The sequence below is a fragment of the Brachyhypopomus gauderio genome, chromosome 13 (genome assembly GCF_052324685.1).
Source record: "Brachyhypopomus gauderio isolate BG-103 chromosome 13, BGAUD_0.2, whole genome shotgun sequence".
Lineage (NCBI taxonomy): Eukaryota > Metazoa > Chordata > Actinopteri > Gymnotiformes > Hypopomidae > Brachyhypopomus > Brachyhypopomus gauderio.
This window is the reverse complement of record NC_135223.1, coordinates 22,675,560-22,692,987: the sequence shown is the minus strand read 5'-3', so window position 1 is coordinate 22,692,987 and position 17,428 is coordinate 22,675,560. Positions and strand designations below refer to the sequence as shown.

The 17,428-nt window shown below is 41.3% G+C and overlaps 1 protein-coding gene across 3 annotated transcripts; it reads right to left on the bottom strand.

Annotated features, from left to right (window-relative positions):
* Positions 1-533: 533 nt before the first annotated feature.
* mtf1 (metal-regulatory transcription factor 1) lies at positions 534-17,386 on the bottom strand. 3 transcript variants are annotated; one of them, XM_076971798.1, is made up of 11 exons: positions 17,235-17,386; positions 15,174-15,685; positions 11,591-11,829; positions 11,053-11,184; positions 7,177-7,250; positions 5,443-5,576; positions 4,770-4,847; positions 4,032-4,128; positions 3,373-3,941; positions 2,808-2,865; positions 534-2,647 (listed from the first exon to the last, which is right to left on the bottom strand). In XM_076971798.1, the coding sequence occupies exons 2-11, from the start codon at positions 15,633-15,635 to the stop codon at positions 2,166-2,168; spliced, it is 2,325 nt and encodes a 774-aa protein (XP_076827913.1). In that variant the 5' UTR covers positions 15,636-15,685; positions 17,235-17,386; the 3' UTR covers positions 534-2,165. The 3 variants fall into 3 exon arrangements, with proteins under 3 accessions (XP_076827913.1, XP_076827915.1, XP_076827914.1); XM_076971800.1 differs by lacking the exon at positions 17,235-17,386 and adding an exon at positions 17,105-17,206; XM_076971799.1 differs by lacking the exon at positions 17,235-17,386 and adding an exon at positions 16,004-17,096.
* Between the last annotated feature and the right edge of the window lie 42 nt (positions 17,387-17,428).

The following is a 17,428-nucleotide window of genomic DNA, read 5'->3' as shown; positions in this document are numbered from 1 at the left end:
AAAGAATCAACATGTTAAACCAACAAACTGCTTGTCTCCACGTGTATTTTGAAATAACTGCATACACTTAAGAATGAAGTTTATGGTCAGTAACTATTACAACTGAGAAACATTTTGATGGCACTGGCTAGATATTTCCCAGAAACAAACTGATGTTTAGCCAGTTTTCATTTCCTGAATGCCATGCTTTAATGAGAGGTGTTTTACTAGGATTCTTTTATGGCAGGTTTGAGGCAAAAAGCATTAAATTATGTGCAGCTCAGTATATGCTCTGTATCAAAATTGTAAGGCAGTGTTCTCAAGTGAAGATGTGGGGAATATGAGAAGATATTTAATACCATAGTGCACACCATATCTGAGTATGGGGAAAAACTTGATCCAAACCAAATACTATTAATGGATGGCAAATAGATGATCAGTTGGGTTGTCGAAAAAAAAAAAAAAAAAGGCAGTGCATTTTTACATCCTCCATTTTACACCCAAAGTGTGACGCCCCTCCCACCCCAGTTCTATACAAAAATACAAATACAATCTAAAGGCTTAAACATTTATAATTTCAAATGTACTACATTATATTTACATTAAAATCAGCTGCTTACAACCTCTCCTTACAGCAGTGGTGTGTGAACAGGGAGGCATATGGGTGCAGGCAAGTTAACTAATTGTTTTCTGGATCACCTAAACCTGGGCTTGTTAATGTGCGCACAAATAACACACAACAGATCAAGCTCTTACAGTTCTGATGTTCATTCTGATGTAGTGTCAGGGACAGCAGAGACATGTTCCTACTATTATTTTCTTATATCCCTGAGCAGGCTATAATAGTCAGATGGGTTTACATAAAGGAAGGCGGGCTAAACAACGTCTGAAATCAACTCCGTAACAAAGCGGGAACAGGGATCGGTAACTCCAGCTCCATTAACATGCCTGACCACCAACCCAAAGGCAAGAAGAAGAAACAAAACAAGCAATACACATTAGGCAGGTAAAGACAAAAGAAATATTCTGGTCCATAAAGGTTGTGTGAAAATGAAGAGCTACTTTTTGAACAATATGCACCGCACTGATCTACTGACAAATGAAGTATTTTAATAAATTAACATTTAAAAATTAAATACTAAAGTTTCAGGCAACAAACCAAACATAACTATGAGACATGTTTTAAATGGCAAGCAATTTGTCATCATCTGCTGACAGAAACTGCTTCAAGATTACCTTAGAATCACATTTTTTGGGTACTGTAGTTCTCCTAATAAATTACATATAAAAAAAAACCATCCCTATTTCATGGTATGTGGTGGGCTAAAAATGACTGCAATAACTGAAAGGGCTTTGCTTTCCTCTCAAAGTGCTGGACATGCCAATTACACTGACATGCAGTACATTCATTCACATATGAAGACTTCAAGTTGTGAATTTCAGTGTAGTTGGTCTAAAAAATAATCTTATGTTTGTTGAAGGTTTACATCATCTTGTTTAGTTCAGTACTCCTCAGTGCTTTGATTTCTTGACTCTGGTCACTGTCCTGTACCTGTCCTGTACCTTTTAAAACCTGCCCGTGCTACTCCAAACTAGACCAAGTAGTTTGATTCGCTCAAAGTGTTTTTATTCATCTAAGATAAACAATATTGCTTTTCTCTTAAAAGCTAATAGATGCCCGTTGTCTGTTCTTCAGGTTTTACAGTCGACACTTGCTTCATCCTTATAATCTCTTTGCGATGTGCTATTAGTCATTAACTGCCTAGTTATATGATTGTTACACTGGTCTGAACAGACCGTTAGCACACCATAAGGTAGCTTGGGAAATCTAATGTAATACAGTGCAAAAGGTAAAGTAACTTCAGACAAACGACGAGTAGTCAGAACAACAAATTGTGTTGTCAGAGGGGAGATTCCTTGTTTGTAAGGCTGCCTGAAGCACATACTGAAACAACTCTATGCACTGTGACTAAAATACTAGCTCACTTGTAAGTAGGCCTCTAGGACTGGCTGCCCCATCCATATAATTGTTGCTTAAATTGATCCTAGATATTCTTACAATAATCAATGTGACTTTTATGCATTGGATCAAAACTTCACACGAAATAGAGATGTCCGGGCCAGTTAATATCCAAAAGTGAGATAAGTGACTTGGCAGGGGTGGAGAGGTACTTTCTTAATTTCCTCTAGGTGTTGTCGTTACTGCTGCCTTCACCCATGGAAAAGTCATCAGCAACCATTAGCAGAGCCTCTATGTTGGCCGTGGTCTCTGGGCTGAGGAGGTCCACCACGTCGACGCTGGCCAGGGTGTCCGTGGGAGGGCTGGAAGTCACGGGCTCGCTGTGGAACGTCTGAGTCGAGGCAGAGGCGTTCCTAGGCTGCGTCTGCGTCTGGAGAAGAGTGGAGCTCCCTTTGGAAGCGCAGCACTGCGAGACAGCTTGCAGGGGTGGGGGCGGAGGAGGAGGAGGAGGAGGTGGTGGAGGGGGCGGAGGCGGGGGCGGGGCAGTAGGCATCGAAGTGTCTTTTGGCTCCTGCTGTGAGGAGGCAGCACTGAGGCCGGAGCTCCTTTCTTTAGCCGAGTCTCTGCATGCACACTGACACTGGCAGGCCTCCTCCTGCTTGATGATGATGACGGGGACACTAAGGCCTATTTGCTGCACAGGGTTCCCTAAGGCACAAGAGACCCATCACAAAAACAGCAGCAATTACTCTCACTGAAGCATTCTTTTGTCTTTATATTACTGATAAAACCAAAGTATGGTGAAAGTCATAAAGGCAAAGATCAAACATAACACAAGAATCAATAACAGTTGCACATTTGATCATACCTGAATGTCCGCCTACAGGTATAGCTGTTGTAAAGAAGACCTTCTCCACCTTAGGGCCCTTAGTAGGGAAGCGCAATATGGAACAAGGCAGAACAAAATCTCACCTGGGGCTCAATGGTTCACCAACTTTATATAAACTCAGAGATGCAACTGTAATGTGATTTTTCAGTTTCAAGAGCTTTATGCTAGATGTGTACTTTCTAGAATAGCATAACTTACATAAATGGCATAATTTCATATTTATTTGGTAGCAAAATACATTTTGAATTATGCCCGGTAGGTGTTTGATATTACGTGGTCCATGAAACCTGATTTTAATTATAGAACACTATACCCAGGTCAGAAAAATCAACAATGGAGATTTTCCCCTGAATCATTCAGCTCTAACCTCAAGGTGAGTCTGGGTCCCAGTGGTAGACTGCCCCACTACACTTTAATTATTGATGATGCCCCAATTTGGTTATGCACTACATTTAGTACATTTCAAACATGCATTCAAAAAAGTAGGACCATGAATTGATAGGAACTGTGTGACTGACACCTGTGTCCACTCTAGAGCACTGACCTGCTGTTCGGAGCTGTGCTGTGCATTGGCAGCACTGCTAAGAATCCACTGCAGGTTCTGGTCAGCCATGACGAGGCTGGGCTGTAGGAGGCCCGGCGTGGGGGCGATAGTGATGGTGGGTGTGGGCGCTAGGCCGGCGCTGGCTGCTAAAGGCACTGCGTGCGTTACTGCCGCCCCCGTGGTGATGGCTGTGGCCGAGGCAGGGTTGGAGACTACGGTTGGGGCGGAGGCTGGCAGGGAGCCGGCCAGGGCTGGGGGCAGCACCGGCGTGTAGTGTTGGGGAGCGCTGGACGCAGGGGCAGGCACTTCCGCCGCCTGCAGTGAGTTATGGAGACCGGGCGGGAAGGGGTTGGGTTGTGGAGGGGTGGGCGTGGAGCTGCTCGCGACCGAGGCCGCTTGAGAACCGCACGTGCCGGGCTGAGCGGAGGCCTCCTGGACCGGTGTGGAGAGACAACTAGATGGAGAGGAGGAGGAAGGCAGCTGGGAGAAGGAGAGAAGAACAGATGCGTCGCTCACGGCCGGCTGCGTCGGGGTCTCCAAGCCGTACGTCTCCACATAGTTATCTGGAGGTGCAGGGAAGCGAAGTGAGATTGCGAGGTCGTGTGTGGCACATACAGGAAACCTGAGCCTAAGGACCACGGCGGGGTTCTTACCTGGAGGACTCGATTCATCTTGACTGACACTATTTTCTGGGCTCTGGAACATTAATTCAAATATCCTCACTGGAGTGACGTTATTCAGATCCAAGTTCTGAGACTGAAACATGAACATTGTGAGGTGAGAAACACACATGAAGAACTGATGACAAATGGTGAATTATGTAAAAAGCACAATAACAAAATAATTTTGGGGTCCATGTTTCTGCTTCACATACTGCTGTGGCAAGAAAATTACTCTAGTTGTTACTGCATCAAAGTCAAATGGCACCTTGTGACCTTGCAGTGGTTTCTTTAAACAGTGAACAACCATATTTTAAGATGATAAAATTCATATTTGAATCAGAGCTTGTTGCAGTGTTGTTTGTCTATTCCAAATTCACAATACTGGACAAAAACAGTGACGGTAACGAGGTGTTCTGGAGGAGGAACCACTCAATCCGCTCTGACCTTGCACAGAGCCAGTGAATAAACGAACTTTAGGTTTTAATAAGAAGTCCACATGCTTCCACCCTCCACTTCCTGTGGTATTATTTATTCACATTAACTCTGGCACTATTAAAGAAATACTGAGACTAGCTAAACACCTAAAATAGAGCATGTATTTATACAGCTGTTTGTGGGGAGGAAATGAGAAGGAAATTAAGATGAAACTGTGTTCCCAAATAATGTTAGTTTGCCATGTTGATTTTAGGTATTCGGTGATATAAAGAAAATGTTCCCAGACATGAAAGCACTCACATTGCTGACATTCTCCCGGAGCTCAGAGTCTGTAGAAATGAGGCTCAAATCACTGAGGCACAACGAGTGATTTGCATCCTGTGGTTACCAACAAAAGAACATCTATTAAGATGATAATAGTGAGAAATACAAACACTGTACATAACACATACTAAATAGTTAATAGTTAAAAACAAAATTGATCTATATGCTTGCTATGTCTATATATGTGTAATCTATTCAGAAACAAAAACAGTAACCTCTACTCTACTAACCTCTACTCTGCACTTATTCACAGTATCCATGCAAATATGTTCAGGCAGTGGTAGGCCAGTGGTAACCAGAATGTTGCCAGCTGAAGCCCACACACTACTGAGTTGCCTCTGCAGGGTCTCTGAGCCCTTAGTTCCATATTGCTCCAACTCAATTCAGTCATAACTAATCTGCTTTTGATTAAACTGTCAGGTATGGGTATCTTGCTGCCAGTTAGTTAAGCATAATATGAATGTTTTAAACATGTATTTCAGCATCGCTACTGTGGGTCTTTGAAGGGACAGCACCAATATATCCCAGCCCTCTAGTACTAGATTCAGGCACCTCTGGTCAAACACACAAAAGTATCAATTAATTACTGTTTTTTCCCCTCTTTTCATTGATGTGCATTTTGTCTTCCAAAATGAAATAAATAACCCACCTCTGAGAGAGGATGGTTGAGATGAACTGTGTATGGTGGACCCTTATCATGGCCGCGAATGTGACTCTTCAGACTGTACTGTGAACTGAATGTCTTTTCACATCCGTCACTAGGGCAGAAAAAGGGCTTCTCTCCTGCAGAAGAGTTAGGAAGGAAAAAAAATAAAGCTTGTATGGGGTGGGGGGATGGGACCAAATATGCACACACGCAGAACTGAGTACACCTGTGTGCAAGATCACTTTAAATGTCAAACCCAAGGTAGAAACATAATGCAACATAAGTGAATATACCTGACACTCAAGTTAGAAAATCTGTGATAACTGAAACAAATCTGACTACACCTGTGATTTCCAAGTCGCCTAAATCACAAATATGGCTAATAAATGACCATGAACAACAGAACGTCCTTAACTTTGGGCCTCTGGTCTCTGTCTAGGTGCAAGTCATCACGGTTCCACATGGAAACCCACTACTAGATGCACTGAAAAATCTGACTGTAAAACTTCACCAAAAAAAAGAAAAAGATACAGGAATCAAAACAGCTGCAGCATTAATCAGGACGTACAAAAGAAACCAAAGGGGCCATGATTGAGAATCAGAGTTTCTGTGACAGCTCAGACAGTACTCAGGACACGGCCTCTATGGATGGTGTCCAAGAAGAAAAACATCTCTTGCTTGCTCATTAGCACAAATCTGCAAGCATACGCTTTGGATGAAACATGAACACGGCAAAGATGCACGATGAATACTGGGAGCACAGTCTTTGGTCAGATGAGACCAAGATAATTTGCTTGGCTCAGATTGGGTCCAGCATATTTTTGGTGTAAACATGGCCAGGACTTCGACAGTGAAGCCCGATTCCTGACAGCGAGGCACAGAGAGATGAGTAGGGTGATATGCGGCTGCACGAATGCAAAGGAGCTGGGGAGATGACATTTATAGATGGTTCCACGAATGTCTGTGGCTATACCAAAATACTGGCTGCCCTGATGACTCCGAGACACCAGATGATTGGCAGAAGGAGAATATTTCAGTATGACAATAAAATCCATATTCTCACTGCCCAAAACAACTTCTTAAAAAAAGAAAAAAAGAATAAAGCAAAACCTGTCTCCTCCCAGAGTATGCTGCCTTGAACCCAACAGAATCCCCTTGGGCTATTTAAAAACGAAAGGTATAGCAACAAAGTACCCCACCAAAGACCAGCTGCAAAAAATGAAGAATGGCAAAACATCTCCCCAAATGCTTGTGCAACCCCGGTATCCTCAAGGTTGAGAATTGAATCAGTTATCAAAAATAAACAATGAGGGGAGGAAATATGATTTACATCTCAGTAATGAAAGGTGTACTGACTTTTATTGTATTGGAGTTCCTTCTCTTGGGCATGTATTATAATACAGTAAAACTAAACTGTTTTTAATTTTACATAAATATCCTACTAATTCAATTACAACAATAAAATCAACTTTTTACTAATTTTACCTTTAGGTGATACTGCACAGGGCTGTACTCACTTCTGTTGTATGCTGTATACACACCAGCATGAATCTTCATACAGCAAAAAGAGGCATTTTCATTTACGTAGTGGTTTTATTTTTTACACGGAGCCAGTGATGATCTAGCTAGATCGTATTATTTTGACAGACTAGTGTGATAGTGAAACACAGAAAATATCAACTTGTCTGGTGAGTGACGATGCCTTTCCTCTTTCTGTGAAAGTCAGAATGATCTTACCAGTGTGTGTCCGCACGTGTGTTTTCAGGTGGTGACTAGCAGCAAAAGCTTTACCACAGCCGTTATGATCACATCTAGAGAGATATCGACAGTGCAAATTAGACAAAGTGCACTGCACAAGTGTGGTCATATTCATTCCCATATTTCCACTGCTCATTCAGATTGTTTACACGCTACAAGTCTCTATCAAAACAATTGTACAACATGTAAAGATGTGTACTCTGCAAAACCTCACAAATTACGACAATTATTCCCATTGTTGTGTCACACATTTTTTATAATAAGCATTAGCAATGAACCGATACACAAAAGTCTTCATAGTAAGCTTGGACATAAATAGAGAAGAAAGAAGATAGAACAATGTGGAAAGTAGAGAACAGAGAAAACCGGTTTGTTTTGGAACCAAAGCTAAATGCAGGGCGGTGAAACCATTCAACCCACATTACAACACTGGATATAACACGTGGTATTATGGGTCCTGTGGGTTTGTTGCTTGGTGACTTGGTGTTCCACAGAAAGGCTCAGTAGGAAGTAATGCTGGGGACATGATCATGAGTATGTTTCACCCCATACTGATCAATACTGTTATCATGATATATAATTTCATAATGCATCCAGCATGGAGTATCCTGCTAATGACACCTAAGGAAACTAGACATCGTTAAACTTTTAATATTAATTATGCACTGGTTTCACATCTCGCATGTTTGAAAGAAACCTGTGTAAAATTAGCAAAATGTAATCACAGAGAACCATTATACTATTCATTATACTACACCTGCACGTTACATCATTGAAACCGTGCTTGTTAGATCCTTGCTCCTTTTCATTCGCTTTTGATTTGAGTCATTAAAAAAAAACATATTTTGCAGATCATCTTAATCAGTGCTTCATCACTTTTCAGATAAGCAAAGCACTTCCATATAAGTGATGATATGGTACGTATCAACAATCTCCTCAGCTTTGGAGGATATCGCAAGTTCACTTTCACTTTTGCTTTCCAGTGGTTCCACTCCTTTTCCCTAGTTTTCCGTTTTCCTCAGCATTGGTAGCCCAAACAATGCTTTGTGAAAAGACAGGAAATCATGTACTTTGACGTGAAAGTCAAAACCAATTCACTGACTGGCTGATGTCACATTTATTTCTGCAGGCTGTTATAGTATATAGTATACTATAAGATGTTAAATCTATCCTTGAGTAAAAATGTCATCATCGGTATCTCCATACATTTTATCATGATCATGTTTGGCCTAGGAAGAAGATATTTGACCTTAAACTACAAGTGTGCACATGTTTACATTTAATTCCGAACTCACAATCTGTTCGTGAAGCGTTTTAAACATGCCGTGTTCTAACCCTACACATCACTCGCACAGTACAAGGTCTCCAAACTAACCCATTTGGTCAGAATCTGAAAGAGAGTGTGAAGGAAATTGTACAAAAGATTCCAAATATTAACAACTGAGGTCATGTGTCATCATAAATAACATCATGGTTGAGATTTGGCTGCAGACACGAGCCTTCATTGCAACACTCATATTTGTGTTCTAACTGACTTGACAGCATGTTTGAAAAATACGCTGGGAAGAACAAATCATGATGTATGATGTAAACATTGTTATGAGTAGTGCAGTGTCACTGGAAAGAGTTTTCATTATATGCACAAAGGCCTGTTTAAACTAGATTAGTTTTACAAGGGGGGGGGGGGGTTTACATATATTACAAAATATGTTCTTGGTAGGCAATTATTACCAGAGGCCTCTGCTAATTTAGTCCTGTCAGAATCTGCATTGTTATTGTCACTGTTATAGACTGCACACTCCTACTACGATATGACCAGCAGAAATAACCCCAGGTCATTTCAAATCGCCATGTCAGGAAATACTTCATCATATCCTGTAGAAAATAAAACGTTTTTGTGCTTTCTTTCAAGCATAAAAGTGTTCAAGGAAGCATTCGTTTGTGTTATATACCTTTCAGAGGAGGGACACGTCTGGTAGCTTTATGTAGATTCTACTACATGTATATTGCCTGCTAATGTTCAAACTCAAGTCAAACTAAAAACTCATAAACCAATTATTAACTGAACATTAAAATGTGCATAAAAGACATGTGTAGGATGACAGACAAGCACTGAAATTAGATCAAATCTAGGCCCAAGTCTCCTAATTCATAATAGCCTAAGATAACACAGAGAAGATGTAAAATATCCTATTATCTCCATTAGAGCTTCACATAGGGCCCTGCTTACTCATCACTCCAGCAAACACAACACAGCGAGCTCTTCAGGGCTCATCAGGTAGGCACCTCCCTTCGTCTCTGCTCCCCTGAATCAGGCCAGCGACTGCTCCAGAAGGGTAAACCGTGAGATCTGGCATCCCCCACCTCCTTCCGGGCTCACTTTTAAACTCAGCCACAGCTCTTAAGCACCACACCACCGGCAAACGCAAACTGTAAAGTCCACGATGGCCCTGTCGGTGCCTAAGGCCCTACCATACCCTGCTGGCACTGTTAATGCATGCTCAGTGTTGCCAGTTCCTCACGGATTCAAACAATTCTATCAATTGTAGTCCAACAGATCCATCCTGGCCTCCCCAGTGACTAAAGCCAGCTCTGTTAATACCTCCAGTTCCATCTGAATCTACCACTTTACATAAGGACAGTCTCGCTCACCCCACCTTTATGGTGCTTTACCCCAACCAGTCTGATATCTACTACTATTACTTCTCATCACTTCACAGCTGCCCTCACATTTACGGCCTCTAAGGCTGAACTGAACAAGCAGTGAAAAAGACTTTGCTACAAATCCACCCCCCCCCCCCCCCCCCCCCCCCCCATCTCTCCCATCTCCGGTGTCCTCTCTGCATACTTCAGCTTTTTCCTTTCAAAATATTAATCCGCTTCATCTTCAAATGGAATTCTATAATATCATGTCTGGACTCAGCACGGTTAACACAATGCTCTCAGAGACCTGTAGAGTTTTGCCTACATTCACAAATAAATCTCAGATCTGGCGCTTCACTCCATCTTCCTACATTTAGAGTCTTCACTGCACTGTCCCTCCTGAAGAAACTTAATTGCTTTATTATGAACACCACAACACCTTTACCATCAAATACATATACTGATACACAAACTATCCTTACACTGATCAAATATGCTTCAGCCTGCTGCCCCCTGCACATAACCTGCCCACTGTCCATGATGATGTGGGGTTGGCAGGAGGGCGCAGGCCAAGCAAAACCCTGATGTAACCTGCATCCATTACCTACAGATCTGGCAAGGTCATTTTCCTTTTCTCCACTTTCCCAGTGAAACCGCTGGCCTTGTTTGCCTTGCAATGCTGCTGTGCACCATGTATACTGTTCCTGCCTGCGTGTGAAACTAGTCACCATTCGTCTTCTTTCTGTAGATGTGGCCTTATTAAATGCCTTCCAGGACTCACCTGACCCAAGGCCTGTTTTACCACACTGCGCTTGACCCAAGACATCCCTTAACCCTATCAAACTCTCAGCTACCTGCAACGGCATTTGTGGATTACACTTTCTCTCTGTTTTCTTCACAGGTGCTACTGTTTTTCATCACCTCCTCCTTCAAATCAAACCAAGTCATCTCACGTCTCGCCGCGATCTCAGGATTTAATACATTTAATATTTCATGCAGCAATAACATATGTAGCTGTGACCAGCGACAGCTATGTATTTTTGTGTGATAGAAAAAGGCATAAACTAAGTAGACACCTGAGTAGACATCTCTTATCGTATCTCTTGTACCAAGATTGCATAGCAATCTGTTCTTAGACTTTACAGAGTTCTGGAGTACAGTTTCTTTATGAAACCAATTCCGTCCAAATAGTACTAAAGTGTGTAAACTCACCGAAATGGCTTCTCCCCCGTGTGAGTACGAATGTGCTTCCTCAGGTCACTGAGAGTGGTAAAATACTTGGTGCATCCTTCTGATTCACAGTTAAACGTCTTTCCTGTGTGCAGCCGCTGATGTGCTTTAAGCCTGAGCAAAGAGCATTCCAACAGTCAGGAGCTGCATTCTTCTCAAGAGACACATATCCAAGCAGGCTTAATGAAACTTATTAATAAAATCTTTAACACAATTTTAGGTAAGTAAAATACAGATAAAATGGGATTTCTTTGTTGGAAAAAATGACCACTTTATGCAGCACTCACTAAAATATGAAACTAAAATGTCTCAGGTATATATTCCACTGTTTTCTTTGCTTTGTACTGGTCTAACTATGATCTAAATTAAGGCCAATGTTTTAGGTGAACCAGACAGTGAAGTGTTTTGAAGTGTAGAACTAAAACACACTTCTCTGATTCGAGACATGGCCAGCTGTCAGAGGTACAGAGTACCAGGTGCGGTGCGAGTCCTCAGGCAGCGCTACTGAAGCGAGTCTTACCTGTAGAGCGTGTTGAAGGCCTTCTCACAGCCCTGCACGTCACACTCAAAGGGCTTCTCTTTCGTGTGCACTCGAACGTGAATCTTCAGGCTGTAGGACGTGAGGAAGGCCTTTCCACAGCCCTGCTGGTTGCACACGAAGGTGTATTCACCACGGTGCGTTTTCTGGTGTGTCCGCAGGTTTCCGGCTGTGCTGTAGGTGCGCGTGCAGCCCTCAAACGTACACTGGTACCTCTTCACCTGCACGACAGGAGAATGCCATTAAGAACACTGCGATTGACAAAGCAGCCAGGAATGAGTTTCTGATGTGGCCGGTCCTTTCCCCCCATACAGTCACGTTCTGTCTGCTATTTATATTAGTAGTTATGTTTATAACAGTCAATTCTGAAGTATGATATGTGCATGGCAGGTTAACTGACTATAGTTGCATGTCCACCTGTCAGTAGGTAGACCTCCACTGAGTAGTGAATCTGCTCACTATTGAACTGTCTGAATGCCTGAACTCCCAATAAAAGCTTTTAGGCTTGAAATATAGACATTTCTCTCTCCCTTGCCATCTCTCACTGCAATAAACACAGACGACAAATGAACAATATATCTTTCACACCAACTTCAATATCTATACCACTGGATACAGAAAGGTAATGATCACAATTCTTGGTTAGAAAATAGAGCACACAGAGAAAAAAAATCTATCAAAGTAAAGGAAATGGGAATCTATTATTTAGATAATCTTTTCATTAATATAAAAAAATATTACTTTTCCAGAATTAGAAATGCAGCACAGAGAAGAATCAATATCTAAAGTGTATATATATTTTTTTTCTCTGATGATATAACTTGTAAGTGGGATTAGTAAATGGGAAAAGGATCAATACCATCACAATGCTTTGGAAACAAATCTGCAGAAATAAATTCATCATGACTAAACACACAAAATCACAGTACAGTCAGCAAACGATCATTCACAGAAAACACATAACAGCATAATATTCTGAAAATGGGGTTTATTAACAGTTATGTGTACACAATTTCAGACCGACAGCACAGACAACTGCTTCCCTGCACTTTGGTATGGCCACTAGATCTGGAAACAAGTTGCCAATACATTTTTTTGCTCTTGGGGTGCAACATTCCAGCATCACTATCCTTATGGAAAACTCTTGGTAATAAATATTTATACTAATTACATTATATCAATACTACCATCTTTAACAATAGAAAATAACTATGAAACTGGAAAGATAAAATATAAATTTTCTATTACACAATGTATAAATTTGCAGGCGGATTATTCATTACAAGAACAGATTTAGCGGCACTTGGAAATGATATTTAATAATTTTTTATATGATATATGTACATGATATAATATTCTGGTGTTCCAGAGATGGGAATGGTAAAAGGGCAAAACAACAACAACAACAACAACAACACAACCTTAAACAGCCATGGTGGACTGGAGTCTACAGTATGCCATGCATTTGTGCAGCCTCTGGGTTATTTTTAGATTTTAATCTGCTCCCAAACATTGCTCTGATCACTTGTATAAAACAATGTCCTGTCTCACCCATGTTTGCTAACAACATCCTACACAGCAAAGACAAGCAATGTCAAACAGAACACAACAACTGAAGAAGAGCAAATGAAAAACAAGAAATTAGAACCCAAGATAAAACAAGGACCAACACCACAGTGGCTTTTCCTTGCTGGGGAGAATTATGGGACCCAGAAGTAGTAGTCAACCCATTTGGATTTTAAACACTGATGCTAATTATACCGATGCCAAAGCTGATGCCAATATTTAAATAAGCCAATGCTATTTATATATAAATGGTATTTAACTGGTTATTGATTGCGTCAGCCACTGCTTGAAAAGATTACAAACTGCCATGTTTGATTTTCAAAATAAGCAAATTAAATAGGTAAATCACATGTACAGTATGATTTCATAGCATACTTCTCATTTTACCAGTATCCAATGCCAAGGCTATCAGTTTGGCATACCTGTGTTCTCACAGCTAAATGTTCACATAAGTATACTGCTTATTTCTCACTAATCGAGACAAACATCCGAGCACTGAAATAAATGTGCTATCTCTATTACCAAACAGATATCACTGCAGATTATTTTTAATGGCTAATATATTTTAATTATTAAGTATTTATTTATGCTTGTTTGTTGAGTAGCAATGTTGACATTTTACAGAGCGTCCAGCAGCCTCCTGTGTGGGTCGGCGCTTTGAAGGCTGGAGCACAGCAGAGAGGAGGGGGCAGTGTCCTGCCACTGGGGCAAATTTTATACCAAGCCCACTCTCTTCTCAATCTCACTGTTTTAAGCAAGATTAATAAAGTGACTGAGAAGGGCAAGACAAATTTACGTTTTCGGAAACAAAATTACAAACAAACAAGTTTACAAAGTGTATAACACTTTTACCAGTAGACTACAGAAATAATCACTTGTTGGGAGTTAAAATGGACAAAACATGGTCTAGCTTTACTGCCTGCCACAAACTCCACTAGTCTGATTTACACAAAGTTCAGCAACAAGCACTTCTTGTGTACTGTGCCCACCTTTTCTGTCTGATTTGCAGTTTGTACATTTGTTTCGGTAGTTTCTAAAATGCACCTTTGTGTTGCCCTTCATAACCACTGTAGATAAAGGTTTTCCCTACAAATTCCTAAAGGCTTTTGTTTAAATATCATGATCACTTCAGGATTGTTAACTGCTCCTATATAACACAATATTAACCTCAGTTTGCTTTTTAAAAACTCTTTTTGGCATCACTACCAATTTTTAATTCAAAAACAGTTCTGTATTATACTAAAACACATTGTAAGAGAGGAATAGTAGTGCATAAATAAATACAAAGGTTTATCCCAAAAAATTACTCTAGGGACAACAGAAATACCTGCTTTCCACAAAAAGAACAAACCGTTGGAAAAGGCTTACATTGCCTCAACAAAAATCCCGAGTACTTTATAGAAATGTCTTGACTAGGCAGAACAAGCTAAAATGAAACGGTACAAGATGGGTGTTCCTTTGCCCCTCCTATTACCCAAACAGGTGGGTATAACTTGTGTTCTCCACCAAAATCCCTTACACCAAAGTAGACTAGACATCAAGTATACTAATAATGTAAGAATTTTGTTTTGTTTTTTTACACTATGCCTTAAACATGGGTCTATTTAAACATGTAACGAACAGGGCTGTGTCAACATTAAGTAAGATGAAGTTGAACAATGATTTAGCACACCAAACTGCTATCTTTGCAAAGTTGATATACTCCTGGATATCATAAGAAAATGGCTAGAAAGAGTGGTGATCTTGGTGCTTTGGATTATAGCTGACTCAAAATCAATGGTTGCAGCACCAGCTGTGAGAAATGTCAGGATAATAGTCACATGCAACCATGTGGAAGCAGGGGCCTCGAGGGGATGATGTTCACCCTGAGCTTCCTCTTTATGTTATCTAACAGACCATCACAGAATATTGGGGGAATCCCTAAATGAAAAGCGCCAAAGAATTCCAAATGCTGCGGTGAGCATACCAAGAGTCAAATGAGGAAAGATGAAGACCTTACCTCTCTCTGCTTGGTCTCCGGGCACTCCGAGTGTAGAGTAAGAGTGGCTCCTTCAATGTTTCGAGGCATGGGGGTGGACCCTGGGTTGATGATGAACTGGATCTGGTCAGGTGAGATGGTGTGATGCACATAGCCCTGGGACATGCTGTCCGGGTCAGCCATAAAGGCCAGGGACCCCTCCTCATCCCCATCAGCCAGGAACGCCACACCATCATCATCTGTCCCACAGTGGCCGTCATCATCTTCCTCTTCATCCAGATGGATAGGGTCCTGTTCAATAAGTACCGTGGTGCGATCATATACTCTTCCTGAGGAAGAAGAGGTTTCGGGCATTAGGCCATCCTCCTTGTCAGAATCAGCCATTTTGTCTTCGTCATCCTCCTCTCTGCCCAGTCTGTCAACCTCCTCTTCATCATCCTCAAAGAACATGGCTGTGTCTGTGAGAGGGCCATTCTCACCCATGATCTCGACAAGGCCACAGTCCTATGTGTCTATCCACGTACTTGTAATTCCTTTAAAAAACAAAACAAACAAACAAACAAAAAAAGTTTATGGCTGTTTATGGCTATTTTGGCAAGTGTCAGGCATTCCTTTCAAAACAATTGGATGAATGGATATATAGCTACATGGATAGAATACACTTCAATGATTTTGTCAGGGAGAGTCAATACTTGTAACCTGTACTGTCTTGAGTATTTGCGCTTATTTTCAAAGACTCAAAAAATTTGAACGAAATTTGAACGAAAACGAATAAAGCACTTATTAAAGTTACAAGATATTGGAACAAGGAGACAGGCCATTTTAGGCTACCGACACTGATGAGTAATTACCTGTTCCAAAACAAATGGCAAAAGATGTCAGCGAAATAGGAAACCAGTTCAGGGACACCTTGGATATTGCTGCCATGTTACTGTTACACCGGTCAGCCAACTAAACACTGTCCAACTATAAACATGTGAGAGTTTCATACTCCATTTAATAACAAAATTAACGGACTGAACTGCTAATTTTTAAGCAGAACTTTGGGTAAGGAAACTCTCTCCCTAAATAATCAACGAACACTTCATTTAATTGAGTGGTTGTGTCAGTATGAGACATCCTGGAGAGTTGTCACGCCAGCGGGGACAAGTCGAGCACTTTCCAGAACTTTCCACGCTCGTTTTGACAACCGCGGGACCCACCGGACCGTCCGTGTAACTAGCTGTAGCCATCTGTACCACATCTGGACCGACAAACGCAACCGCAGCAGTCGCCAACTGTTTAAGATGAAGTTAAAACGATGCTGCTTGGCACATTGTGGCACGTTACTTTATTAAGCAAATACTAAATGGGTAAAAACAAAAAGGTTAGCACAACAATCTGCTAGCAAGACCGCATAGCTAAACTAGCGTAGCTCGCGACCTAGCATAGCTCGCGACCTAGCATAGCTAGCGAGCGTTACGTTTGACATTGCCGTCATTCTACAACGTACAAAAAAAACTCCCAACAAAAATCCTGATTTTTAAAATTTGTGCCACATCCACATTAACTCGATGACAGTCTGTCAGCGATACGGTTAAAAAACAAATAAAACTCAACCAAGTAGCTAAGCTACACAGCTAGCCGTTTTTAAATTGTGCCTCCACAAGAAGCTAAACGATAGCACACTTAGCAAAGTAGCCGGCTGGCTAACTAGCTAGCAGGCTAACTCTGAAGCGGAATTAGCCGAGGAGGTTTAGCTCTCTTGTTTTGACAAGTGTGTACCGAGCTTTAGCCATCCAGCTAAAATGAAAGTAGTCTACGAACCGGCAGCTACACAATTACGATTTCACTCAACATTTGAACACGAATGTAAGATTTCCGCGGAGTGACCCAATGTTCACGAAACGCCGTGTCGAATTATTAATATAACGCACGAAAACGTTCAAAACGAAACCAGCCAGGCGACTCACACATCAGGGTGACTGGGTTCAAGCTAGCTTCAACTGATCAGCGCTGGTGAAAACATACCGCTCCATGATACAGACAACAGCGAAAAGCACAAAAACCGCATCTCAGCATTAAAACCGCAAGTTAAGTTACCTGTATTTGCTAGACGCAAAACGCGTATATTATTCTGGTCACTGGCACTTTCTTCCCTTCGCCTCCCCAGTGGTACCATGATTGAACAACGTCAAATCCCAGTTCCTCTTCCTGGACCATCTCGGGAAATGCCTGACACTGTTCAGCGATTGCAATCAGCCTTAGATTATTTTGTTGATGTATATATATTTTTT

Excerpts from the sequence above, each read along its gene's own strand:
- mtf1 (XM_076971798.1), bottom strand. The coding sequence starts at position 15,635 with ATGGGTGAGAATGGCCCTCTCACAGACACAGCCATGTTCTTTGAGGAT. Across the intron at positions 11,185-11,590 it reads GCCTTCAACACGCTCTACAG|GCTTAAAGCACATCAGCGGC; the intron begins GTAAGACTCGCT and ends CTCTTTGCTCAG. Across the intron at positions 2,648-2,807 it reads ACCTGTAGGCGGACATTCAG|GGAACCCTGTGCAGCAAATA; the intron begins GTATGATCAAAT and ends CTTGTGCCTTAG.